The following is a 27,949-nucleotide window of genomic DNA, read 5'->3' as shown; positions in this document are numbered from 1 at the left end:
AAAAGTAATAACAAAGACCTGGTCTGAGTGGCGTAAACTTGGTTCTATTAATAGCTAAAGTTTTGAGAGATGATAATATATTTTCCTTGTAAATCATCTCTATGTTATGTATTGTTATATTTGTTCTGAATGTATATATAATGTAAGCATTTGAGTGTGTTCCTCTTAGTGGGATCCTGTGCGCTTTTAAAAATAAAATTGCAGGCTAAATAGAATTGATATTCAATCAGGCGATTTGCCTGCCCGATGTCCCTGCCAGGACTGCATTTCCGGTTAAACTTGAAAACTACTTGAGAGAAGATGCGCACGCAACCACTTAGTGGAGTAAGTGCACTTGGGTCTTTTGTTTTCATCTGTGTTTATCTCTCCCTGAAATGTCATTAGATCTCTTTGTTCTAAGGGACGAACACCAGCCCAAACATCCATGATAAATATTCTCTCTCTCTCTCTCTCTCTCTCTCTCTCTCTCTCTCTCTCTCTCTCTCTCTCTCTCTCTCTCTCCCTCTCTCTCTCTCTCTCTCTCTCTCTCTTCTCTCTCTCTCTCTCTCTCTCTCTCATCAATACATCCATCCACGAGCCCATCTATCTATCTATCTCTCTATCTATCTATCTATCTATCTATCTATCTATCTATCTATCTATCTATCTATCTATCTATCTATCTATCTATCTATCTCTCTATCTATCTATCTATCTGTCTATCTATCAATCTATGTAAAATATTAAAAGTGTTAACTTTTTGAAAAAAAAAATAATTACTAATATTTTTTTTTTTCTTGTTGGTTATTTTCGGCGGGTAGAGATAGAAGACTGGCTAAGTATTTGTCAGTCTCAGTGTTGACTGTGGCGGATACGTAAACCTTTTTGTTCCTGCATCACTACGCTATGAGAATGAGGAGGCCACTTTCAATACAAGCTAAATCGCATTTTCATAATATATTGATATATTGATTTCTGGGTTGGGATCCAGCCCTCCCATAGTGGGCAGGGAGGTACTTACTGTGTCTTCTATCCCCTTATAGCTTTTCCAAAATGTTTTCTGTATTTGTATTGTTCAGAGTTCTTGGCTGGGAGGAAAACAGTCGAATGTATAGTTATAGCTTTGGGAGATGACATTTTTAGAATTGTAAATCATCTCTGTTTTGTACTGTTGTTTTTTTTATATTTTTTTTTTACATTTGATTTGTAAACGTTTGAGTGTATTCCGCTAAGTGGAATCTTGTCCTGGTGTCCGGATGAGACTTCTAGTTTTAGGTGATCTCAAACTAAGTACACTTATAGTGTGCTCTTGGAATCTTACATCTATTCCCTATTTGACCCATTCGCTTTTGTCTTACTTTTTCCTCGTCCTTTTAATTGTATATCTAGCATGTTTTTACTATCCAATTTTCTTCCTTTTTACTGGCTCTGATATGACCTAAATAATATGTTGCAAGTCGAAAAACCCTTTAAAAAATATAATATTGATTTAAAGAGGAATCAGGCCTCGACGTGGGTCGGGAAAACCAGGAAAAGCCGGGAGTTTTTTTTTGAAAATTCCCGGTCGGGAAAAGTCGGGAAAATCGGTGAAAATTGCCTTTGGCCGGGAAAAGACCGTGAGAAAAATCCAGGTGAACAACAACCCAATATGTGTTCTTAAGCCATTTCTTTTAGAATTGGAAAGCTTTGTCGATTCAAAGTCTATCTATCTTGTATTTGTAATAAGGTTTCCCACAGATACCGGTATATCCCTCGTCGAACACACTACTGGTAGTGGTAACTGGTCTAGATTTGATGAGCAGGCTTGAAAATACTACCTTAAAATTCTCACCAGAGCCTGGGGGAAAAACAGGAAAAAAGCAGGGAAAAGCAGGGGAAAATATTTTCCTGAATCACTTTTAGGTCTGGAGGAAGTTATATATCTAATTACATAAAATGAAGCGAGTAGAAAAATGCCAGAAGACAATAGAGAATAAAAATTTCGCGGCGATTGGTGGTTGGAATGCTTACTGATACGACAACTCCGCCTGGCCGTGAGAGCGACTCAATTTCGTTCCATCCATAATTAGACCTGTAAATTCTCAGTCAATTAACTGAAATCAGTCAATTTGTCAAATTCAAATATTTAAAAAAGGAAAGAAAGAAAGAATTCACAAATCGTAGTCGAATGACCGTAAAATAATTAGGAGTGTTCCACAGCGCTACGCATAGCTCATGGGGACCGTTTATATTAACGATGTATATATTGCCAAGACAAAGCGACGCTTTTTATAAAAGGCGTGTCTGAACACTTCCCTGGGTATTTTCACACATCCTTCGTTAAATTATTTTTTCACTTTCCAATCCGTCGTGATCCCAACTGTAGCCAATTTTAACTGAGCCACCGAGCGATAAATTTCACTGTTTCATCTAAGCCAAAATTGACCACATTTACCCTTCGAGTCTCAAAACTATGATAAAGTAAATTGCGAAAGCCGTAAGTCCGTTATGTAGACATCTTCAAATCGAAAGTTAGGATAGATTGCTACAAGCACATTTCGATTGCCTCACGTTGTAAACAAACTGGTTGACCGTTTCTTCACTGATTGAGTACGTGATCATAAGGAACAATGGTAAGTAGCCTAATTAATTCCCGTGCAAATCAGGACGTTTTCTGGCATTGTTTTGCTCAAGCCCAAGCGAGCTTGCTGTGTTTGTGGCGATTTACCTTCATTTCGATTCTTTGAATTTTTCCGCTACGCCTGCCGAAGTTTCTTATTGATAATTCACTTCTACTTAATAATTCAGTGTATTGGCCTGAAGTCATATTTATTTAAGTTTTTTTTTCTCTGTCATTTACTGATTGAAAATCAAGTTTGCTCATTGCTACATTATTCTAATGTTCTCACAATGGCTGAGCTGTTCGTGGATCGCAATTCAGACTTGTCGAGCATCGATAAAGATGTGAGTCCCGTGAGGAATAAATTCAATTGGTCATGGCTAGAAGTTAAAGATGATAATGGTGATTATTTTTCTATGTCAAAAAAAATTCCAGAGGCAGGAATATGACTTTGATGAAGTCATCTTTACCTATATGAATGACATGCTTATTTAGCATTCCTTCTACTTCTACATCAAATTATGACAGTCATACTTCCAGACTTCCAGTAAGAAATAACCCCACTATTTTGATATATTGTATTTATCACTCTCCTCTTCAATGATGCCCTTATTTTTTAAAAAAATAATTGAATCTTCAGTTTGTCGAAGAGTTTCAGTCAATTTTTATAGAGCTCATTTACAGGTCTAAATATTATAATGCGTTGTATGTACCATGTAAATGTAAATAGTGGTGTCGAGGACGTGGTGACGTCACGCCTCTTCTTTATTCATGGCAACACCTTGCTTTTGGACAATGTGACGTCACGGACACTGGCAGTTTGTGTTGTCATCCGTTATGGTTTCTCTCTCTCTCTCTCTCTCTCTCTCTCTCACACACACACACACACACACACACCCATCCTCTCTCTCTCTCTCTCTCTCTCTCTCTCTCTCTCTATCTATCTCTCTATCTATCTATCTATTTATCTATCTATCTGTCTATCTCCCTCTCTCTCTCACACCCCCCCCCCTCTCTCTCTTTCTCTTTCTTTCTTTCTTTTCTCTCTCTCTCTCTCTCCCTCTCTCTCTTCCTCCTCCTCCTCCTCCTCCTCCTCCTCCTCCTCCTCCTCCTCCTCCTCCTCCTCCTCCTCCTCCTCCTCCTCCTTCTTCTCCACCTCCTCCTCCTCATCCTCTTCCTCATCCAATAAGAATGAAATGTATATACACAGTTGTTACAGTCTTCCCATTCTAAATACGCCTCGCAATGCTTTAGTCAATGTTATTCATTCTATTGAAGTTCCGGGTTCGTAATGTAACATCAAATTGGATTTTGTGTATTGCTCACACTTTCATCTTTTTTAATAGTTATTTATTTATTTATTTATTTATATATCAAATTTATTTATAAAATCAAATAGGGTTTTATGTAGTGCTTATTTATTTCTTTATTGATTTATTTATTTATTCAGTTATTTTTTTTATTTGGCTTGATGTACGTTTTTTTTAAAAGATACCTCATATTGTCATTTTAACGTTTCTGGGATCCTGTGTAGGCATGGGTCAAAATTTGCCGGCGTACACAGTGTAGGGTGAGTGAGTACATGGCTAAGGTTGAGTATAATATAATATACGTTTGAGTAAATTTTGCCCTAAAAATAGATAATTGTTTGTTTTATAAACAAGTGATAAATATAGATTGATAGCAGGATTCCGATCCGATGCGAGGTGTATTTTGATATGGCTACAGGTATTTGGAATTCTTACAGGTGGTTTATTTCGTACCTGTTGCAACGGTAACGAGATGCCTTTGTGTTCACATGTGTTCACGTGTGTGACTCCGGGGAGAAAGGGTGGGGGGGGGGGGTAGTAGGGCATGTCAAGAATGAGTCAGGGATAATTGGGTAATTAGATAAGAGTGGTTTAGTACCACTCAACAGTCGATTGGTTATAAAAAGTCGTCGTATTAGAAGTCAGGTAAATATAACACTCTAGACTCTAGACCCCCCCCCCCCCCACCCACCCAACCCACACACACACACACACACTTTCCCCTGCGTAAAATCCCCACTTACCTATTTCATAGTTCCATATCACAATACATGTGCCTACTACTTACTACGCCTGCTATTGGCTCTTCGGGTACTACTTGAGTGTCTTTGAAGAAGGTTGTGAGCTTCTCGCTCAGCCAAGCGCATACTATGCGCTTGGCTAAGAAGCTCACAACATTGCCGTCCGGAAGTATACCGGTATAGTCTGGTAGTTTAGTGAGAATTACTCATAAACGTGGATGGCAAAAAAAAAAAAACAATAACAAAGACCAGAATGACGTCAACTTCATTCTATCTATCTATAGTATGGTCAGTCAGTTCGTTCGTGGCCTTCGTAAAGTTATATAGTCTGACACTGATAAAAAAAAAATGACGCCAAAAGACAAGTCTTTGGCCACAAGAGAAAACAAATCGTGAAATTTATTCAATAGTATGATCACTTGTTTCCCTGAGTACCACAAACGACAACTCACTAGACGCTGTACAAACCTGATAAATGACGTCAAACTTTAATAAGTCCTAGTGGGTTCTCGTGTAGCCATCGTTAAGTTATAACCTGATACTGAAACCCCAAAAAGACTGGCATTTTGACGTCATTATTTGTTGTTTTTTGGGGGGTTTTTTTGCACCGCCTAGTGAGTTGTCGTTAGTAGTGCTCATGGAAACAAGTTATTTCATTGGATGAACTATTGAATTCAACTCACGATTTGTTTTCTTTTCTGGCAAAAGACTGACATTTTGACGTCATTTTTTGGTCAGTGTCAGCGTTGCCTTTGTAAGTTTATGGCCTGATACTGACCAAAAAATGACGTCAAAATACCAGTCTTTTGCCACAAAAGAAAACAAATCGTGAGTTGTATTCAATAGTTCAACCAATGAAATAACTTGTTTCCATGAGCTCTACTAACGACAACTCACTAGGCGGTGAAAAAAACAAATAATGACGTCAAACTGCCAGTCCTTTTGGATTTCAGTGTCAGGCTATAACATAACGATGGCTACGCTAGAACCCTCTAGTACTTATAGTTTGACGTCATTTTTTTTTTTTTTTTTTTGGTTTGTGCAGCGTCGAGTGAGTCGTTAGTAGAGCACAAGGAAACAAGTGATTCCATTGGTTGAACCATTGAATACAACTCAAGATTTGCTTTCTTTTGAGACCCAAGACTTGTCTTTTGACGTCATTTTTTTTTTTTTTTTGTTTTTTTTTTTGTTTTTTTTTTTGGTCAATGTCAAGCTATAAGTTAACGATGGCTACGGTCTGCGCGTTTGCGTATGAATTTATTCAATATGTATTTTAAAATTCCGGTCTTATAACAACCAAGACCTGTCTGTCTTGCGCGAGTGAACTGGTTCCACACGGTATACATGAAACACAAACAGCCAGCGAGGGGCACGGCGGACGGCTCGCGATTTGCTAGCGGGATAACACGACGACAAGACGACTAGGACATACTTATAAATGCAGCTCGCTATAAAAAGATTATTGGAGTAAAAGAGTCGGTGTATATTTAGTTTAGTGACCGACGACACCACTCATTCATTCCTTTCATTCATTCAACAAGTAATATAGTGGGAAGGAGGAGGGAAGGAAGGAGAAGGCGTGTCATTGGTTTGGAATGTGGTACAACGGCATTTCGCGCTCTCTTTCTTTTCTATTAAATTATAGTATCTAGGAGGCCGACTATCAGTACGATTAAAACTTAGTTAAGAAGTTGCTTTGCTTTATTTGTTCCCAGCCTTAACGTCAGAATGTATTGAAGTGAAGCTTTAAATGTTGTGTCATAATTCTTGTACGGTGTGACATAAAATAATATTTTACCGTACTTGGGATATTTCAACGACCGTTTAAAAGGAAAACAAAACAAAAGCAAAAGAAAAATAAATACTCGTTAAAAGTGGACAATAGCTACCTTTTTTGCTTCTGTGTCTGTGTCGTGATATTGATATTAATACGTCCGGTTGTAAAGACTTGGAATGTGTTTGTGTTATGTGGTTTTATAATATGATACGCATTTAACATTCATTCGGTTCCGTTTTATTTGTTGGACCATTGCCAATACAGTTACTTATTATATAATATAATATTGTTATTTGATTTTAACTTGTTGAAACTTTCGTTCTCATCAAAACTTGTTTTCTTTTCCCCCGGGATTCGTTTGTTTGTTTGTTTTAGTTTTTATTTCACCACTCCGTTGTTGAAACAGTGCTGTGCTGTGCTGTGCTGTGCTCGGGGGGAGACTGTGAAGACATTGGACATTGGGTGTTGTTTGTTGATGGAGTAAGTAAGTGTGCTGTTGGGAGTTTTCTATGAGGATTGGACGGACTGTGAAGACATTGGACATTGGGTGTTGTTTGTTGATGGAGTAAGTAAGTGTGCTGTTGGGAGTTTTCTATGAGGATTGGACGAAGCAAGGATGCTGTTGAATATTTATTGGAAGTTGTTTGATTGACTGAATATATTGTAAATCAAGTTGTGATTGACGGCGTAAATTTGTGAAGATTGAATTGATGTTGTTGTCATCGAGGTCATGACGTGGACCTTTGGACCTGCTCAGTTGGACAAGAGTGAGTTGTTATGTGTGTGTGTGTGTGTGTGTGTGTGTGTGTGTGTGTGTGTGTTGTTGTTGTTGTTGTTGTTGTTGTTGTTGTTGTTGTTGTTGTTTAGTGTTGGAGACAAGGGTTTGTTGTCTTTTTTTTTTTTATTATGTCTTTAAATACGTTTTTTGATATGATTTCTTTGGGATTTTTTTTTATTAGCGAGGGGGATGATGGGGTGTTTTTTTTTTTTTCTTTCTTGGTTAGGTTTTTATTCTCATTATCGTTGTTGGGTTTGGTTTGGTGGTTTGTTATCTTTCTGTTGTTGTTATTGTTGTTGTAGTGGTGATGGTGGTGCTGTTGCTGCTGAAGTTATTGCTACAATTACTACTACTACTACTACTACTACTACTACTACTACTACTACTACTACTACTACTACTACTACCACTACTACTACTACTACTACTACTACTACTACTCAGTGGCGGTTCTAGCCTATTTATAGTGGTGGGGCAAAGATGATTCGGTCATATATATATATATATATATATATATATATATATATATATATATATATATATATATACATATATATATATATATATATATACATATATATATATATATATATTATATATATATAATATATATATATATATATATATATATTATATAGATATATATATAGATATATATATATATATATATATATATATATATATATATATATATTTCAACTTTAAAAAAATAAAATATTTCAACCACAAATAATCACATTCATAATGAAAGGACAATACCAGTAGATTTTAATTATTCCAAACGTAATCAAAAAGGAATCACGAAAGAGAATACAACAAAAAAATAAAGCGACGAGACAAAATGCGACAACACCTTGACAATACAAGTCCATTTCGTTCACTCGAAAAATTAAAGAGATGCTTTAATCCCTCAACGGCGAGATTGATATTTCTGTTACATTTTCAGAAGTACGTAGTAACTTTAAATTTTTCATCGAGAAGCAACAACCGCGATATGACTCGAGTTTCATTCAGAGCTCAAATTGCATCATTTTTACTGCTCTCTTGGTGGTTAGAATGATTGTGCCGGTGGTGGTAGCAGTTGGAATAATGGTAGCGATGGTGGTGGTGGTGGAGGAGGAGGAGGAGGAAGAGGAGACGGTGAGGGAGGATGTAATTATGGTAGTGGTTTTGGTGGTGCTGTTGGTTAGAATGATAGTTGTGGAGACGATGACGAAAATTATATGATGATGTTGATATTGTTTTTATTGCTATTGTAGTATTTGTTGTTAATGTTGTTGTTGTTGTTAATGATGATGATAATGATGGCAACGACGATGTCGTCGACAATGATGATTACCGTACGATATTACAAAGTTTATTCAATCTTAGGCTTTCGCCATTAAATCATACACTTTGATGACAACATACATGAAAGTGGAAAAAAATGGTAAATGGAACCAAACAATAAATTGTTACCATTAATAACCACAAAAAATACAACAATCGTAATACCACCAATACGTACAATAATAATAATAATAATAATAATAATAATAATAATAATAATAATAATAATAATAATAATAATAATAATAATATATAATAATATTACCATCATCATTACTACCACCACCATCACTATTACCACCACCACCATCACCATCATTATTACGTTTCCAATCCGTTTTTCTCGTTTTTTAAAAATTTGATACCTTAATAGACGAAAATTCCGGTGATTTTTTTAAAGGATAGTTAAAATATCTACCATTTTATTAACCCTGAAAACTACGATTTTTATTTTCCTATTTCAAGTAGGCAGGTCTGCTATGACAAGTATCAGTTCCATAGTCAAAAAAAGACAAATTAAAAACAAAGTTTACTTAATCTTAGGCTTTCGCCAATAATTCATACAATACAATTAAGACAAATTAAATAATGCTACCAATCTCTCCTCATGCATTCGTTAGACTATAACAATAACGACCGTGTTATCTTTACTCCTTACCCAACAACCCCTAGCTTCCCGATTCTTCATCGCGAACTATTATGTATGTATTAGGTTCAGGACGGGCAAGTACGGAATCTGCCCACCCTTCCTTTAAACGTCTTTATTTCCTCTATAACTTAGAATTCAACTCTCTCCTTTCTCAGAAGAGTATTTCTCGTATACTAATTCAATTTTTGAGTAAACCAAAATGGTGGTTGTATTTTATATATTTATTTAGTCGTGACTTCTGAATAAAAGTGTTTTATTAGAGGGAATGCAATAGAAAATACATTGTTTTGCAAAAATATTTAGTCTGGCAATAAAAATACAGCGGTAATTACTTTAAGAATTTTTTTTAAAAAAGGAACAAATTAATTTGTTTTAAAAAAAACAAAACAAAAAAGACAACAATTTAAATAAATGAATTTTGAGAAGCACTAAAGAAAACGAGAAAAAAAGAGATAATTTAAATGGATAAACAAATATATTAAAACAACACAAGTTAATACTAACTTGATATAATATTAGTAAATTGATACATTTAATTCAATACTGGAACCTTCCAATGTTATTACATCAATGGTACCAGCACAAGTAAGGCAATAAATAAAAAAAAAGTTCGTTTGCCAAAATCTCTATTTAGTGCTCACTGGTTTATAAGGTGGGCTCATTTGAATTAGCCCGACCTAGAACTAGAGAGGCCAGACAGCAAAATCACCGTCAGGCGACGTGACGATGAGATGACGATGTGGGCGGAGTGGAGTGGTTGGGAAAGGGGGGGGGGGGGGGGGGTGATAAAAAAGAACAGGAGCGTATCCTGGTTTATGCATTACGGGGTGCATGGTGATTCGCAATCTATCAAAAATACATACAAATTGATTTCAGTACGAAGTATCAAGTTTAAGTACTAACTTTTAAAATTATCTAATTTAAATTAGATTATTTCGGACCTGGTAATACAGCTTATAACTTGAAAAAAATAGGCTGTTATTTGCCCACCCTGCCCAATATTACCAGCCGTCCCTGCTACTACTACTACTACTACTACTACCACTACTACTGTTGAAGTAGTATGCGTGTGTGTGTTCTTCGTTGTTTGTTTGTTTGTTTGGTTTTTATTTTGTGTTATTTCTTTTGTTTTCGTCTGTTTGTTTGGGTTTTTTTTTTTTTTTAAGAAATTGTTTTGTTTTATTTTGTAGGAGTCAGAGAAGCAACCGCAGCACCACTATTTTTATCAGATGTTAGAGACCTTCGTTCAAACACTCACTCTCTCTCAATATTTAAACAAGAGTTGTATTCAACCTCCGATGTTATTACATGTAATAGGATGGATTTTGGGTGGAGTTGATGCATGCTGCACCATATCGATTTTCAAAATAATGATGTCCAATTGTTTGATTATATTGTTGTTTATTATTATCAATTATATTATTTTAATTGGGTGGAGTCGATGCATGCTGCACCATATCGATTTTCAAAATAATGATATCCGATTATATTGTTGCTTATTATTATCAATTATATTATTTTAATTGGGTGGAGTCGATGCGATACCTTTTCATATCGATTTTCGATGTATTCGATTTGATCGATTATTGCCGTTTGATATCAATTGTGTGTGTGTGTGTGTGTGTGTGTGTGTGTGTGTGTGTGACTTGATGGCTCAGCGGAACGGCGTCTCGTCTTGTCACAATGTCAAGCGATGTTAAGCGCGGTCAGACGCCCTAATGGTGACAGATGACACAGCGATCGTGAAAAAAATGCGTATCCCGACGGCGTGTCCCTTTTCTAATGGAACTTGACACACATTACCTCACTCGACTCAGTTGTGACCGAATGCCGGATATGGTAAGAGTGTCGATACATAATGGACGCCAATCAGCAGGGTTGCCAATAGGCCTCAACAGTCGTGACGTCACTTCCCTCGTAATGACGCAGAGTAACTTAGCAACTGGTTCTAAACTATCGGAACAATGGCGGACACCCTTTTGAAATACTTCTCCGACGAGCATAAAAGTGTATCCAGAGGAGAAAAACATAAATCTGATCATGTTTTGACTTTTATACATTCTGATCACATGACGTGAAAAAGTTCTAGCCAGCATGAAGAATAAAAAGTACCGAATTTCTTTGTTTATAACAACGCTGTTCGCTGTTGCTGGGCGACGTGACATCAGACTATTGAATCCTATTGGCAATCCTGAATGAGGTCACTGGTACGGTGATATACTGAAACTGAAATATTGTTCCATGTGACCGGCTGGGTGGAATAAATGAAGTATCGTGAAGCCCATTGAGCGTGGTAAATCCGTGGAAAATGCCTCTATAGATAGAACGAAGATAACGTCACTCAGGTCTTTGTTATTTGTTTTTTGTTTTTGTTTTTTTTGTTTTTGTTTTTTTGTTTGTTTGTTTTTGTTGTTTTTTTTTGTTTTTTTTGTTTTTTTTTTGTTTGTTTTTTTTTTTTTTGTTTGTTTTTTTTTCTTAAATGACATCCACGTTTTTGAATAATTCTCACTTAACTGTATTATCCAGACTATAAAAGTTTATAGTGACACCGAGTTTTGTGTGTTAGTCCGTTATACTTCCTGATGGCAATGTTGTGAGATTCTTAGCCACAAACGCACACTCTCTGATAGATAGTATGGCGCCTGGCTAAGAAGCTCATAACATTGCCATCCGGAAGTATAACGGACCAACACATAAAACCTTTATAGTCTGGTTAATACAGTTTAGTGAGAATCACTCACAAACGCGGATGGCAAAATACAATAACAAAGGTTTGAGTGACGTCATCTTCATTCTATCTATATGAATGTTTGTTGTTTATTTTATTTTTTTTTTAAATTTTATTTTACATCATGTTCATTGGGTGGAGTCGATAACGATGCTGCTCTGCGTCATAGTCATATCGATATAATCTTCGATTTTTTAAAAGTTATCGTTGTTTATGATTATTATATTGCGGTTGAGTCAATAAGCACATGTAGTATCGATCGATATGAAATAATAATCGATTTTATCGTCGAGGTATTTTAATCCCCCCGATTATCGCACACAATAGTTCAATGTGTTCACAGGCATGCCGGCATGATGATTCACACTACCTATAATAATATCAAATAATAATATCAAATAATAATAATAATAATAATAATAATAATAATAATAATAATAATAATAATAATAATAATAGTAATAATAATAATAATAATAATAATAATAATAATAATAATAATAATAATAATAGTAATAATAATAATAATAATAATAATAATAATAATAATAATATAATAATAATAATAATAATAATAATATTAAATAATGATAATATAATAATAATAATAATAATAATAATAATAATAATAGTAATAGTAATAATAATAATAATAATAATAATAATAATAATAATAATAATAATAATAATAATAATATGCTAGTCTGCCCTAAGGCATCGAATGAACAACGACTCAAGATACATAACTGCTTGCAGTAAGTAATCGATACCGGCCTACATAGAATTTGAATATTATCATATCGAAACGTGTTCGATTCCCGATCGTCTTGACATGCTGTTGGTGTTGTACTTTAGTGTGCCCGCTATCCATATCTCTGTCCTCAACTGGAGGGGATGAAGAAGAAGAAGAAGAAGAAGAAGAAGAAGAAGAAGAAGAGAGAGAGAGAGAGAGAGAGAGAGAGAGAGAGAGAGAGAGAGAGAGAGAGAGAGAGAGAGAGAGAGACCTTGAAATTGCCGTTATATTTCAATGCACGCTGTCCCTAATTCTGTTGTAAACTGGGGAAGATGGCGAAGTACCAGGTTCGAGAGGGTCGTTTAAATCGATCAATATTTGAAGGACGAGTTTTCTGGTTAATTTTTAAAACCCGTGATTTACCAGAATACGGCAGTTAAATGGTTAATGCTCCTTACTAAAAGTTGTTAGCAGTATTTTATTATTATTATTATTATCGTCATCATCATCATCATCATCATCATTTGCTCTCGGTTGTTGTTTTTTTCTTAATTATTGTTTGTTTGTTGTTGTTTTTGTTTTTTTAATTTTGTCTGTTTTGTTTGTTTCCTGATGCTATTCCCCTTTCTCTGTATCCCTTTCCCTTAGCGACGGTTCCATTATGATAATATCGCCATTATTGTTATTACCATTCCCGTCTTATTTTGATTTGTTTCAAGTCTATGATGTCTGATGGTGGTGGTGGTTGTATTACGTTATTTTTAAACCTGGTTGTTTACTTATGGGCGATGCCTAGTTTTGTTTTACAAGAATGATGGGAGAAGAGTAAAAGGGAGAGAGAGAGAGAGAGAGAGAGAGAGAGAGAGAGAGAGAGAGAGAGAGAGAGAGAGAGAGAGAGAGAGAGAGAGAGAGAGAGAGAGAGAGGAGAGAGAGAGAGAGAGAGAGAGAGAGTGAGAGAGAGAATCGAGAAAGGGGAACGAAGTGGGCTGCCCCCATATATTATTATTATATACCCTGTCAATAACTTAGCGTGTACGGACGCGATAAAGCCCAGATGAGGGTGCTAATTTCACCCCTTAACCGTCCCCCTCTAGCTATACAGTAAACCGTTCTTATCTATGGGGGTGCGAGTCGGTTCTAAATTATTCTTACGGATAGATAAAAAGAGTTGATTTTATTTCCCTAGTTCTAGTCTACATAGTGTCTATATATAATATAATATCTGTCTACTCCATGCTTCCCAAAGGTATATATATATATATATATATATATATATATATATATATATATATATATATATATATATATATATATATATATATATATATATCCCTACCCTAGTCTACAGTCTATATAGATCAGATCCGCTTTTGGCGGAATCATTCATATTTTCATTCTCTTCCTTTTTGTACTGTTCCGCCATTTCATTGTCTCTAAAATTCCGATTTTCAAAAATTTATGATGATGATAATGGTAAAAATAGATAACAGCAAAGTAAAGACGGGGGAGGAGAGGGGAGGGGGGTGATAGAGGTGAAATTCCTATTTGTTGTCTCAAATTCCTATTTTCAGGCGTTCTGATTCCACTTTTTGGAATGTGAAGGGTTGGCAGGTCTGTGTATCTATCTATCTATCTATCTATCGATCGATCGATCTATCTATCTATCTATCTATCTATCTATCTATCTATCTATCTATCTATCTATCTATCTATCTATCTACTCCATGCTTCCCAAAAGTCTTTCCCCATGCCTTGCACCTTTACATACGTGCGTACCCAGGTCCCGCTTTTAAACTATTTTCTATCTACTGTGTTTTGTTCCCTTAAACTTTACTTACTTAAGCAGTAAAGCAAATGTCTAGTCCTTCTTTTCCTTTCTTTTAAAGCATTCTTTATATACTAGACTTTGCTGATTCGTGCGATTTGTCTTTGCCTTTATTTGTGCCGCTACGGTAGCCGTCCTACTTCAGAGCCTTTAGGCCCATAGAGCCGGAGTTTATCCCCGGTTTCTACTATAGCGTGAAACGGACAATAGCAATTGCTTGCTACCCTTTGGATAGGACGAAAGTACTTTCCGCCAGATTTAACAGACAGACCCAGCTACCCAATCACTGCTGCGTGAACAGGGAGGAGGTCAGAAAAGAAAAAAAAAGAAAAGAAACGAAATCTCGACTGCACCCGGGATCGATCTCGGTCCCTTTGCGTGTGAAGCGAATGCTCTAACAACTGAGCTATCGGAACCGGAACCCCGTGTGCCGCTATGTGGTCAAGTGGTATGACACTGCACTCGCCTTCGGATGGGAAGGTTCAGAGTTCGAGTCCCGTTCGCTCTGAGCGGCGCATAGTTGAGTCCTTGTGAAAAGGCTCTTTACTTAACACCCTCTCGCCGTACTCAGGGGTAAAATGATTACCTGGCCGTTAACAGCGTTGGGTCTCTGTCGGGGAACAAAAATATTGAACTATCGCTTAACGGGCGTCCTGTCTCGTCCTACATTTGAGCTTTTATATAGCGTAATATCCACTAAACGCGCTCAAAGCGCTTTACAAAGGGTCCCTGACCAACAGTAACACGTGACATATAGAACGAGACATGACGCCTTTTAGGCGATATTACAATTTTTTTTCCGACGAAGACAACGATGTTAACGACCAGGTACTCATTTTACACCTGAGTAAGGTGAGAGAATGTGAGTAAAGAGCCTTTTTCCAAGGACTATGCGCTGAGCGAGGCTCGAGCCCAAGCAAGACCTTCCGATCCGATAGCGAGTGTCATGCCACAAGACCACATAGCCGCAAATGTTAAGCGTTATTGCTGGCTAAGGGCTCTTTGTAAAGAGCGCTGAGCACGTTTAGTGGTTATTGCCGTAGATAGGTAAATGCTCAAACTAATCTCTCTCCCTCTCTCTCTCTCTCTTCCTCTCTCTTCTCTCTCGCTCTCTCTCTCTCTCCCTCTCCTCCCCTCTCTCTCTCTCTCTTTCTCTCTTTCTCTCTCTTCCTCTCTCTCTTTCTCTCTCTTTCTCTCTCTCTCTCTCTCTCACACACACACACACACACACACACACACAGAGCTTACCCCCTTCCACTGCCTGTCATATCATCGTGTATCCCCTATAATCCACCTATTGAGTTATATCTACACAAACCATCAACCTCATGTTGCTGTACTCTGGATAAACACATATATTAAACATTTTGGCCAGAAAACTCGCCCTTCAAATATCGATCTATTTTAAGTAAATCTCATCTTGGCAAAAACGCTCAAACTCGGGACAACAATCTACTTTCGCTTTCACTTCCTGATGAGAGCGAATGCTCGAAACATTATTGTAGAAGTTGATCTTAATTATATTTGGAATATTTTATAGATATATACGTTGGTAGATAAATAATTGATAGGTAGGTTTGTAGATAGATCGATTGATAGGTAGATTGGTATATAGATAGATTGATTGGTAGGTGTGTAGATAGATAGATTGATAGATAGGTTGGTAGATAGATAGATTGATAGGTAGGTTTGTAGATAGATCGATTGATAGGTAGATTGGTATATAGATAGATTGATTGGTATGTTTGTAGATATATAGATTGATAGATAGGTTGGTAGATAGATAGGTTCTGGGTGGGGTTCCTGACCTCCCATAGTGGGCAGGGGGGTACATACCGTGTCTTATATCCCATTATATCTGTTTTCCAACATGCTTTCTGTCTTTGTCTTGGAATGAGATTACTTGGTTTTATCCTGGCCTGGCCGGAGTCCTGGCTGGGAGGGAAACAGTCAAATGCATAGTTATTGTTATGGGAGATGGTATTTGTTATTTTGAATGTATAATGTGGGCATTTGAGTGTATTCATCTTTGTTGGATTTTGTGTTTGTGTTCGGATGAGACAATTGGTGATCTCAAACTAAGTGCATTGGAATCTACATCTGATCCCTATTTGTTTCCAGTTCCCCTATGTCTTACTTTTTCTTGGGTGCGTTAATTGTAATTCTAGAACTTTTTACTATCCCATTTTCTTCCTGTTTACTGGCGCTGATATAACCTAAATGTGTTGCAAGCGTCGTAAAACAATTAAAAACATAAAAACGAAACATAGATAGATCGATGGGAGGTTTGTGGATGGATTGATAGGTAGGTTGGTAGATTGACTGATAGGTAGGTTGGTAGATTGACTGATAGGTAGGTTGGTAGATTGACTGATAGGTAGGTTGGTATAAAGATAGATTGATAGTTAGATTGATAGGTAGGGTGGTAGATTGACTGATAGGTAGGTTGGTATATTGATGGATTGATAGGTAGGTTGGTAGATTGACTGATAGGTAGGTTGGTATATTGATGGATTGATAGGTAGGTTGGTAGATAGATAGATTGATAGATGGATTGGTAGATAGTTAGATTGATAGGTGGCTGGGTAGGTAGCTGGATAGATAAATACATAGATAAATAAGAAATTGCCTTTTGTCGTTATAGGACAGGATTGATCAGACAGTCGTCTGCCCGTCTAAGGGAAATAATTCCATCGATTAATTCCCCTTGTCTTCTCCAGGACTTCCTATTAGAGAAGCTAAATTTAGATTCCTTCACCACAATTCTTTCTTCGTCTTTTTGATCTTTTCGGATTTTTGGATTATTTTTTTTTCACTCTGTAATTTTGTTTGTTTTTTGTATTTTTGTTTTTTTATTTTATTATTTAAAAATTTAAACCAATGCTGTGCTGTATGGGGAATTATCCGTTATCTCTGTCATGGTCAGGCCTGTTCTATTTTTAGGACTTGGATGGATCAATGCAAATTATAGCTGATCTAATTTGCTGTGCAATGACATTTTCTGTTAGTTTAGGAGCTACTTCCGTTTGTTTGTTTTTTAATATAGATAGTATGGGCTTGGCTAAGAAGCTCACATCATTGCCATCCGTATGTATAACGGACCAACACACAACCTTGAACGTTTATAGTCTGGTTAAGACAGTTTAGTGAGGATTTTTCATAAACGCGGAGGCAAAAAACAATAGCAAAGACCCGAGTGGCGCCAACTTCGTTTTATCTATAAAAAGATGCCATGAATTATACCTCCACTTTTTATTTTTATCTTTTGTCATTGAGAATATTTATTTTTAATTTTGTCCATGGGTCTTGTAGGCTTTTCGTATCTTGACAGCAATCCAAATGATCTTTTTATACAGTGCTTGCTGCATGTTAGGCACCCTTTTTCGTACACAGTATTCTTATAACAACGTTAACAGCCAATAAATAGCTTGTGTTAATCATTCGTATTTCAGTTGGAAGAAGATAAAATGTGTGACGTGACTGACCCAGAGACGCACCATTGGTGGTGGTGGTGGTAGTGTTGTGGTTCTTGTTGTTGTTGTTGTTGTTGTTGTTGTTGTTGTTTCCATTGAATTGATCTAAAATGTGTGACGTGACTAGCGCAGAGACGCACCATTGATGGTGGTGGTGGTAGTGTTGTTGTTGTTGTTGTTGTTTCCATTGAATTGATCTAAAATGTGTGACGTGACTGACCCAGAGACGCACCATTGGTGGTGGTGGTGGTAGTGTTGTTGTTGTTGTTGTTGTTTCCATTGAATTGATCTAAAATTAATGTGTGACTAGCCCAGAGACGCACCATTCGTGGTGGTAGTGTTGTTGTTGTTGTTGTTGTTGTTGTTGTTGTTGTTGTTGTTGTTGTTGTTGTTGTTGTTGTTGTTGTTGTTGTTGTTGTTGTTGTTGTTGTTGTTGTTGTTGTTGTTGTTGTTGTTGTTGTTGTTTCCATTGAATTGATCTAAAATGTGTGATGTGACTGACCCAGAGACGCACCAATTGTGTTGTTATTGCTGTTGTTGTTGTTGTTGTTGTTGTTGTTATTGCTGTTGTTGTTGTTGTTGTTTCCATTGAATTGATCTAAAATGTGTGATGTGACTGACCCAGAGACGCACCAATTGTGTTGTTATTGCTGTTGTTGTTGTTGTTGTTATTGCTGTTGTTGTTGTTGTTGTTGTTGTTAACTTGCTATTATGTTAGAGGGGGGGGGAGATAAAGAGAGAGAGAGAGAGAGAGAGAGAGAGAGAGAGAGAGAGAGAGAGAGAGAGAGAGAGAGAGAGAGAGAGAGAGAGAGAGAGAGACCAGTGAAAAAGGAAAAGAAAAAAGAAAAAAAAGGAAGCGATTTTAAAGTTAAAAAAAAAGACTAGAAATTAGAAGTTTTAAAAAAAGACTAGAAATTAGAAGTTGTAGGTTGTTATTTTTTTTTTTTTTTGTTTTTTTTTTTTGGTTTTTTTGTCACTTCAACAAAGTGGGACTATCGTCCTGGATGAAAGTTTGTTAAATTTGATCCACTGGATTTAAGTGATCCTAATTATGGCGAGCTAGAATCATAATATTTTATAGCCTCTAAATCGACTCGCTGCAATTGGTGGTGTTGCCGTTATATAAATCTATGTATTGACCTCTTCATGCTCTTGTGCCACATATGGTGGTAAAAATATGTAGAGAGAAGGGGAGCAACAACTTACTGGGCGTTTTTCAGTAATATTTACAAAATTGTATTTTCTATGTAGTCTTGTGGTATGACACTCGCGTTCGGATCGGAAGGTCCTTGGATCGATCCTCGCTCAATTAGTGAGAGACTTTGTAATGTTAAAAAAAAACAACATTTTATTTATTTATTGGTTTATTTATTTCTCTGTGTCTTTTCTCAGTGACCATCGAGCAGTCGGACTCCCTGAAAGCTGAAAGGGAGATGGTCAAGGCTCTCAAGGCCCGCAAAGAGGCCCTGGAGGAGGTCCTGGCCAAGAAGACTGAAGAGCTTAAGCGCCTTTGCTATGAGGAAGGGGTGAGTTGCCATCTAACTTATTTCCTGGTCATTTACAATTTTGAAATGATAATGATGATGATGATTATTATTATTATTATTATTATTTGAACAATTTACTTACTAATTAATACTTATAAATCAACACTTAACTAACACAATTGAATGCATAAACCTTTCATTTCAACTTTGCTATGTAATTTTAAAAAGTGGACAAGTGGATTGAGTAACCGTTTACACTCTATTAATTTCATCTCTCAGATTTAAGTAGCAATGTGAGGTAAATCTGCGGTCATAATTTACGGATTCTGGGTGGGGTTCCTGACCTTCCATAGTGGGCAGGGAGGCACTTACTGTGTCTTCTATCCCCTATATGTTTTCCAACTTGCTTTCTGTCTTTGTCTTGGAATGAGATTACTTGGTTTTGTCCAGGCAGTGGCCGGATACCCTAGCTGAGAGAGAAACAGTCAAATGTATGGTTAGTTTTGGGAGATAATATTTTTTTCCTTGTAAATCATCTCTCTGTTATGTAATGTTATTTTGTATTTTAACACATGATTTGTAAATATTTGAGTATATTCCTCTTAGTGGGATCTTGTGCCGTTGTCTGGGCGAGACTTTTAGGTGATCTCAAACTGAGTACTTCGACAATGTGCTCTTGGAATCTACATCTGTTTCCTATTTGAACCAATTCCCCTTTGTCTTACATTTTCTTGGGTGCTTTAATTGTTATTCTAGAACTTTTTACTTTCCCATTTTCTTCCTTCTTACTGGTGCTGATATGACCTAAATGTGTTGCAAGGGCCGTAAAACCCTTAAAAACAAACAAACAATAATTTATGGTTGTTTCCCCCTCTTTATTTCTTTTAAATGGCATCCAGGAATTGACAGGCGTGTTACCCCATGACACACCCCCGCTAGCCCCAGGGGAAGTTGTGCCCACTTTCAGACGGAGGGTGGGCACGGCCTTCTCCCTCTCTGTCAAAGACAAAGACGACAAAGAACTCGATACAGTAAGGACAAGTTGACATATTTAAATATACAACAACAAAAAAACTTGAGCTTTTATAAAGCGCAATATCCATGAAACGTGCTTCAAGCGTTTTACAAAGTGTCCCTGACCAGCAGCAATACATAACATGTAGAATGAATGAGATATGACGCCTGTTAGGTGATATTACAATATTTTTTTCCAACAGAGTCAACACTGTTAACAGCCAGGTACTCATTTTACACTTGAGTATGATGAGAGAATGTGAGTAAAGAGCTTGTTCCAAGGACTCAACTATTAACTATGCACCGAACGAGGCACAAACCCAGGAGCTTCATATCCGAAATACTAAAACTGGCCTGCTCTGGAATTTGGTACATTTGAAATATATATAATTGAACAAAACTAAGAATAAATGAAAGTTTTGAACATCATGTGTAGCAAGCATTTGAGTGTATTCATCCTGTGCTTGTGTCTGGATAAGACTTTTTTTTTTAATAAAAAAAAATTGAGCTTTATATAGCGCAATATCCACTAAATGTGCTCAAAGCGCTTTACAAGGGTTTCCTGGTCAACAGCAACATTTAACATGTAGGACGGGACATGCCGCCTGTTAGGCGATATTACAATTTTTCGGACAAAGACACCGCTGTTTACACCTGAGTATGTGAGAGAATGTGAGTAAAGAGCCTTTTCCAAGACTCAACCATGCGCCGAGCGCGAGGCTCGAACCCAGGACCTTCCGATCCGAAAGCGAGTGTCATACCACTAGACCACATAGCCTTTAGGTGATCTTAAACTAATGTAATTGCTAGTATGCTCTTGAAATCTACATCTGTTCCCTATTTGAACCAGTTTACTTTGTCTTACTTAATTTTTTTTTTGAAACTTTGAGCGGGGTATCTAGAAACGAAAATTGATAAAATTACATTGCTCGTTTATAAAAAATGAGCTATTGGATGAATGATTTAGATAGTGTAAAATGAGCACCTGGCTGGGTGTGTCTGTCGGAAAAAAATTGCAATATAGCGGAACAGGCGTCATGTTTCGTTTTACATGTTACGTGTTGCTGTTGGTCAGGGATCCCCCTGTAAAGAGCTTTGAGCACGTTTAGTGGATATTGCACTGCATAAAAAGCTCAAGTTCTAGCATGGTCTCCAATACAAATGTGATCAGATATAAGTACGATAAATGATTCAGTTACACTGTCTAGAAGCAGGTTATCACACAACATGGACTTTTCATAAGTACAAAGTAGATTAATAAACGATGACTAATGTATTATATTTTTGTTTTATACTTACCACATGGTTACCCCAAACTGATCCCCCTCCCCCCTTTAATACTTCTATTGCAGCAACTGTCATCTGAATTCTCCAAGCTGGAACTGGAGGTAGAGCTCCAGGGAAAGATCACGTCGGCTGCCTTACGCCTTGCCAGTGACAAGACTGTCACTAAATACGTCCGCAAACAGCGACGACAGTCGTACACAAGGGCTGTTGGAAAGGTGAGTTGTTGTTGTAGTCCCCCCTTCTTTTTTAAAATAAAAAAATAGAGTTTCTTTGAGAGGTTGGAATCTGAGAGTGGAGAAGGCATTTTGGGATATATGATCATATATGGGCCTCAGCAATCAGACATTTATTTTTTTAAAAAAGAATTTCAATGCAGTGGATTTTATGATCGAATGATCCGAAGCAAGATATATTAATACAATTCCACAGAGCATACGGGAGGCCAACTCATTGTCTGTGTTCAAGAAATCATTGAAAACATTTCTATTTTGATGTCATGTATTTTCTTAAAATATATTTTTATTTTGTAATGGTGTTAAGCGGCAAGAGCCTCATGGCTGAGGATACCCTGCGCTTTATAAGAGTCCATTAATATTATTTTATTGATAATAGAACCATCATGCCAAGAATTTGACATGGAACTCAATGTCATGATAAGGTATTTAGCAACAAAAGTTAAAAGGCATTTTTAAAATCAATTGACTCGTGTGGTCAAGAATTACACTCTTTTATCATTGCCCTTTTCTTCATTGATTCTCTCTGATTATACTTATGATAGTGAAATTATATGAATAGCTGGCATCAGTATACACGTTTTATTGAAAAAACTTTCTGTCATAGTTACTTCATTTAGATGAGTTCTTACATGAATAGAAATTATTCTGAAACACACACTCTCCATTGTATTTTTTAATGTTTTGAATGTGGTCAAAATTACACATATATATCCTCGGTTTAATGACATATTGATATTTATTGTGAGAAACCATTACAGCTAGTGTGCTTGATATTTATCTATAATAATTTTTTTTTTAAATATTTGATTAATTAAAAAATGCAATTTGTGGGTTGCCGAGTCAGTTCCTCCATTCCCCTGCACCTTTCATTAAAAAAAAAAGATTATTAAGATTTGCTTTAGGGTGGTAGTCATTCTATCCATGACACGTTTGAAGTTAATTGATTGTAGTATTTGAAAACAAAACAATAGTATTCTTGTGTATTTGTGATAGGAAACCTTTGATTTTGAGATAGGAAACTTTTGATGATGTGTTGTGAAGTTTAAATTTTGTTTGCTTTCAGTTAAAGGAGATGGAAAAGAAATTGGGAGACATGCGACGGCAGATGGGAAAACCAGCTCCAGATCAACATCATCATCATCATCACCATCATCATCGCCATCACCACCGCAGCAGCACGAAAGACGGTACGTACCATGTGATGAATGATGATGACCCCTCCTCTCACAGCCCCTTCACCATCACCACCTCTACCACTACTACTACCAATACCACTTGTACTAATTCCCCCACTGATCTAACCACCAGCAGTTCTCACCCTGCTGTATGTAGTCTAGCACAGGAAGCTCAAGGCCACAGCCAGCACTGCGTCAGTTGCGAACGAGACGCCGACAGTTGCGGCAACAGCATTTACAGCGGAGACTGCAGTATCGGGTCTTCAATCGATGTGGACGATGGCGAAGGAAGCGTGAACTATGTCCTGCATCCTTGCAGATCTAGCAATCAGCTTAGAATGAATAGAGGGTTGGGCAAGAGGGTTTCTAGTCAGGGTTCATCTCTTAGCGCGTCTAGTGACCTTTCGTATTCGGTGTGTGATGTCAGTGAGCGACTGGACAGATTGATGGATGTGAGTTTGGTGTGCGGTGACAGCCGTGAAAGCAACTTGGATGATTCAGATGAAGAGGAAGTGGAAGTGGAAGATATAGATAAAGATGAAGATTATTCCATTGTTGAAGCAGAGAAGAATCCAAGAAGCAATAAATCAAAGCATTTTGTTTTCTGTCGGAGGGAAGATAGGCTCTCTCCTCTTGAAAGGCGGAGAACGGATTTTAATCGAAGGTTTATGCTTGCAAAGTTTGAGGAAGATGCTCTTTGTGAGAATGATACGGACAGTAGTGCTTCCAGTGAGTATTGTTTAAACGAGAGTGGCGCAGATTCTTCTAGAGACGATGATTTAGTTATGAGAGGATTCAGACACAGGAAGGGTAGCACAAGTACTCTTGTTGAACGTAGGAAACAGACTTTCATCACTGGGAGTCGCAACCTGGCAAGAGGTCATGAGCTGCTGAGGAGAAGCTCTATCAACGACGGGTATAAAGTCTTTGAAAAGTACTGTCTGGAAGAATGGGTGGATAGGTGTAGTGATATGAACGACACATTGGAAGGAAGCTGTTCTGTATCCAGTGACAACGACGGAACATTGCGAAGACGAGGACTCAGTGGAAAAAGATATGCGGCAGACAGCGATAGTGGGTTTGACAGTCAAAAGTGGAATGAAAAGGATTTCCTGTCATTGTCTCAATCAGACGATGCCCAGACATCTCATCATCCGTCCTCGACTTCTACTATTGATAGCAAGAGTGGCTGTCTTCCTTTTTCGTTATCGTCCATTTCATCGACCTCTTCATCTGTTTCTGAGGTTAATGACAGAAAATTGCTCTATAAAGATAGTGAGGATATTACTCTGGAGCGACAGCAGCTTTCGCATCTTTCCCAGCAAGCCAGTCAGGATTCCAGAGGAAGGTCAAGAACGGCTCTCACTTCCTGCACAAGGCCCCATCCAAACGGGTCTCCCTCCCCCGATTGTTCTCTAGACATCAGCAGATCATCGTCAATTGTTTCTACCAGTTCTTCTCGTGTAGACCAGAAGAGGATTGTAGTCAAAGAAAGAACTAGGCATGTCATCTACGCAAGATCAAAGACTCCAGACATGAGACGTACAAAGAGCAACTTGAGTACGTACAAACGACGGCCAACGGCTCCACTCGTTATGCAAGACGATTTAGAAGATTTTGACTCCGTGTTTGAAGAGGAGAAAAAGACAAATGATACTCGAAACGCATCCAAAGAGAAATTGTTAAGTGGAAATTTAAGTAATGTAAATAAATTCCGGGATTTAAGATGTAACCCCAGAGTGAACTTTCCAATCCGAAGAGGGCTATCGTGCCCGTCTATCAATGAGGATCTGTCCCCGAATACGACCATAGAAACTATTGTATGAGTTGTCTGTTGTGCACGGTTCATACCATATTATGGGGTAATAATGCACAGATTTAGTCTCCTCGATTTGAATTTTTAGACACACGACTATATTTTAAATCCAAGATATTGCTTAAATTTAGCATTGTTGTTATTTTTAAATACATCACATTTCAAACCATAAACGTTGTCCAATGTTGCCGTCAGCTCACATACATACACCTATAAAATTTAATTTATTTGTTTAATCTGTTTTTTATCAACAAAAGGGTTTTATGTGATCAATTCATTTTTTTTTGAGATATAATATCACCAGTTGGTGATAATCTCTCCAATAATGAAAAACCAAAGCGTGTTGATCTGTTGACACAACACTTATTGTTTATATAGTGTGTTTTAAGATTGTTGATATTTTATATGTTCATCATTCCAAAGCTTTTGTACATACACACATACTGACTTCATCATCGATTTGATGGCATTTCATTTTATTATTATTTTTTTACATTATTGATTCTAAAATTAGTGATAACGATAGAAGATCTTGTGATGGTTTTACATATACATTATATATATAAAAATTTGGAGTAATTGTTATTTCAAAATAAGAATATATAAATTATTTTTTTTTCTAGAGATTTGTTGTTTATTTTTCTTTTTTTTCTTCTCTCTCTCTATCTCTCTTTTAATGCTTTTTTTTTATCTATATTTTTAAAATGCGAGATTAAATACATTTTTTTGTCTTCATTTTTTTTTTTTTTAATTTTTGATGTTTGTTTCTTTTTCCTGTCTCAAACTTATGAGTTTGTACGAGTTGCAATTGCCATAGATTCAGTAGTTTATCCCAGTTATACTCCTTTGTTGTTCTTAATGTCAAAAGACATCAAAAACCTCGGGCCAATTTGGCAGTATCTATTTCCCTTGGATCGCTTTAATTTTTAGTTTCTTTTGTTTGTGTGTGTGTACGGGTGTTGGTTGTTTTTTAAATTAAAATAATTATCTGCATTCCCAGCCTGTTCTAGCTGAAGACATTATCTGAATGCATTTATAAATACGGATGTGACAATTGTGAAGTTAATTTCTTTCTCTGGCATCTGTAACAAAACACATAAACGAATCCCACTGTGTTCAGTTGTCTGTGTTTGATTTATTTTTAACGTTTTCTTAACTTAAATATTAAAATTATTTTTTTTAAATCCTTTATCGAAAGGAGGTTAAAAAATACATTCTAAAAGACTGTGTCTTTTGTCACATTTGTACAAATCAAAGCTGTAATCTTTTCCTTTTTAAAGATTCATTATTAAAAGATTTTTAAAAATGATAATGATAATAAATAAATAAATGAAAGGAAAATTTTAATATGACGAAAGATAATTCGTCACTAAACTACACTTTTGGCCATGGTCAGTTTGGCTAATTTATACAAGATTGCCAATTTCCCGTATATTTACGGACTTCAGTATGTTATAGTTATAAACCCTCAGTACATATATTTTCCAATCACCTGATAAATGAGCGGAAAGTTAGTACATAACGTCTTTTTTACTGGATTTCATCACTCAGAAAGGAGTCAATCTATGTGTTTGCGTAAAAGTTCAGTAAATTTTTGCCTTCTGAATTGGTAGCCCTGTTTTCAGAGAGAATGAGAATAAATGAAGGCGACTTTTTGTTACAACAAACGGTCTAAAAACCTGTTTTCCTATTTTTTTGGTGAGGTAAAAAATGTTGTAGTTGATATAGTAGACTTTAAAAATCAACAATTTACCTTCACAAGGATTAAATAAATAACACTTCAAGATTCTTAAAATTATACAGTCTGGTATCAACTTTCATTTTCCGCGTTTTCCGTGAGTTTGAATGACCTAAATGTGTCCTTGAACTTTTGAAATCGGAGGGAAAATTTCGTAATTTTACGTACTTTTCCTAATCGTAGGGAGGTCTGTTAAGGGGAAGATTACGCTGTCATTATTGTAAGGGTATTCACTGGCGCATTTAAAATGATAACACACTTAATAATAATGCAATAAAATGATAATAATAATGAAGCATTTAATAATAATAATAATAATGAAGCATTTAAAATGATAATGAAGCATTTATAAAGCACACATTTCCACTCAAAGGTGCTCAGGGCGCTATGGAAAAAAAAAAAGAAAAGAATCAATAGTTAATCAATGGACAATTAAAATATACAACGAACTAAAAGGCACGGGGGAAAATAGTTCTGTTTTCAGATTCTTGTTTAAAATTTCAAATGAAGGGCTGGATCTGGTTTTAAAACTTATGCTATTCCAAAACCGGGGAGCACTGATACAGAAAGATTTAGTATTAAATATGTTTGAAAATTTTCTTACGTTAAGCAATAAAGAGTCAGCAAATCTCAAAGCTTATAATTATTAGATTCTGTAATGAGGACTGCTTGTGTTACGTTAAGAAAACATTTCACGAATATTCATTCACTTTTAGCCAATGATTTGACCACGGCCAACTGTGTATTTTATTGATGATATTCCAAGTATACTTAAATGACTACACGTCAACAGAATGCATCATTCCATTCAATGATTATTTAAAAGAATTGGGTACACACTTCATTTACTGCATAGCCTTTTTTTTGCATGCCTAACCCTGGTATACTTAAATCTTTATAATCTCTGCCATCAATATTCTTTTGTAAATATTTTAAAATGAAGGGAGGTAATTTTACTTACAACCTATTGATATTATATTGTATTGTATATCGTCATTACCATAATCTAACAATAATATATGTCTGGCCATAATGTGGTTTACAAAATAGATTGGTATTGCCATATTGCTTGTATTGAAGTTGTTATTGTTATTACTATTATCATCCTCGTCATCATCATCCTCGTCATCAGTTTTATTTTTATATCACCATCGCCATCATAGATACCACCACCACCATCATCATTTTGATATTCGTCGTCGTCGTCATCATCAAACCTTGTTCTTCCATTCCTACCCTTATATATACTTACCATCCATTTTATTTGTTCACAAGT

General features: G+C 36.4%; 1 protein-coding gene across 1 annotated transcript in view; it reads left to right on the top strand.

Moving 5' to 3' along the window:
• Positions 1-27,949, top strand: part of LOC144975394 (uncharacterized) — a gene marked incomplete in the record, with an annotated part of 159,214 nt that overhangs the window by 106,066 nt on the left and 25,199 nt on the right. The window contains 4 exon segments of the mRNA XM_078919416.1: positions 19,313-19,446; positions 20,307-20,438; positions 21,774-21,923; positions 23,008-23,131. Coding sequence (XP_078775542.1) covers positions 19,313-19,446; positions 20,307-20,438; positions 21,774-21,923; positions 23,008-23,131 — 540 coding nt within the window.

Source organism: Berghia stephanieae, chromosome 6, assembly GCF_034508935.2.
Source record: "Berghia stephanieae isolate SIO BIC M18660-M18661 chromosome 6, UCSD_Bste_1.3, whole genome shotgun sequence".
Taxonomy (NCBI): domain Eukaryota; kingdom Metazoa; phylum Mollusca; class Gastropoda; order Nudibranchia; family Aeolidiidae; genus Berghia; species Berghia stephanieae.
The sequence above is the reverse complement of the archived record's forward strand: the minus strand, read 5'-3'. Positions and strand labels throughout refer to the sequence as shown.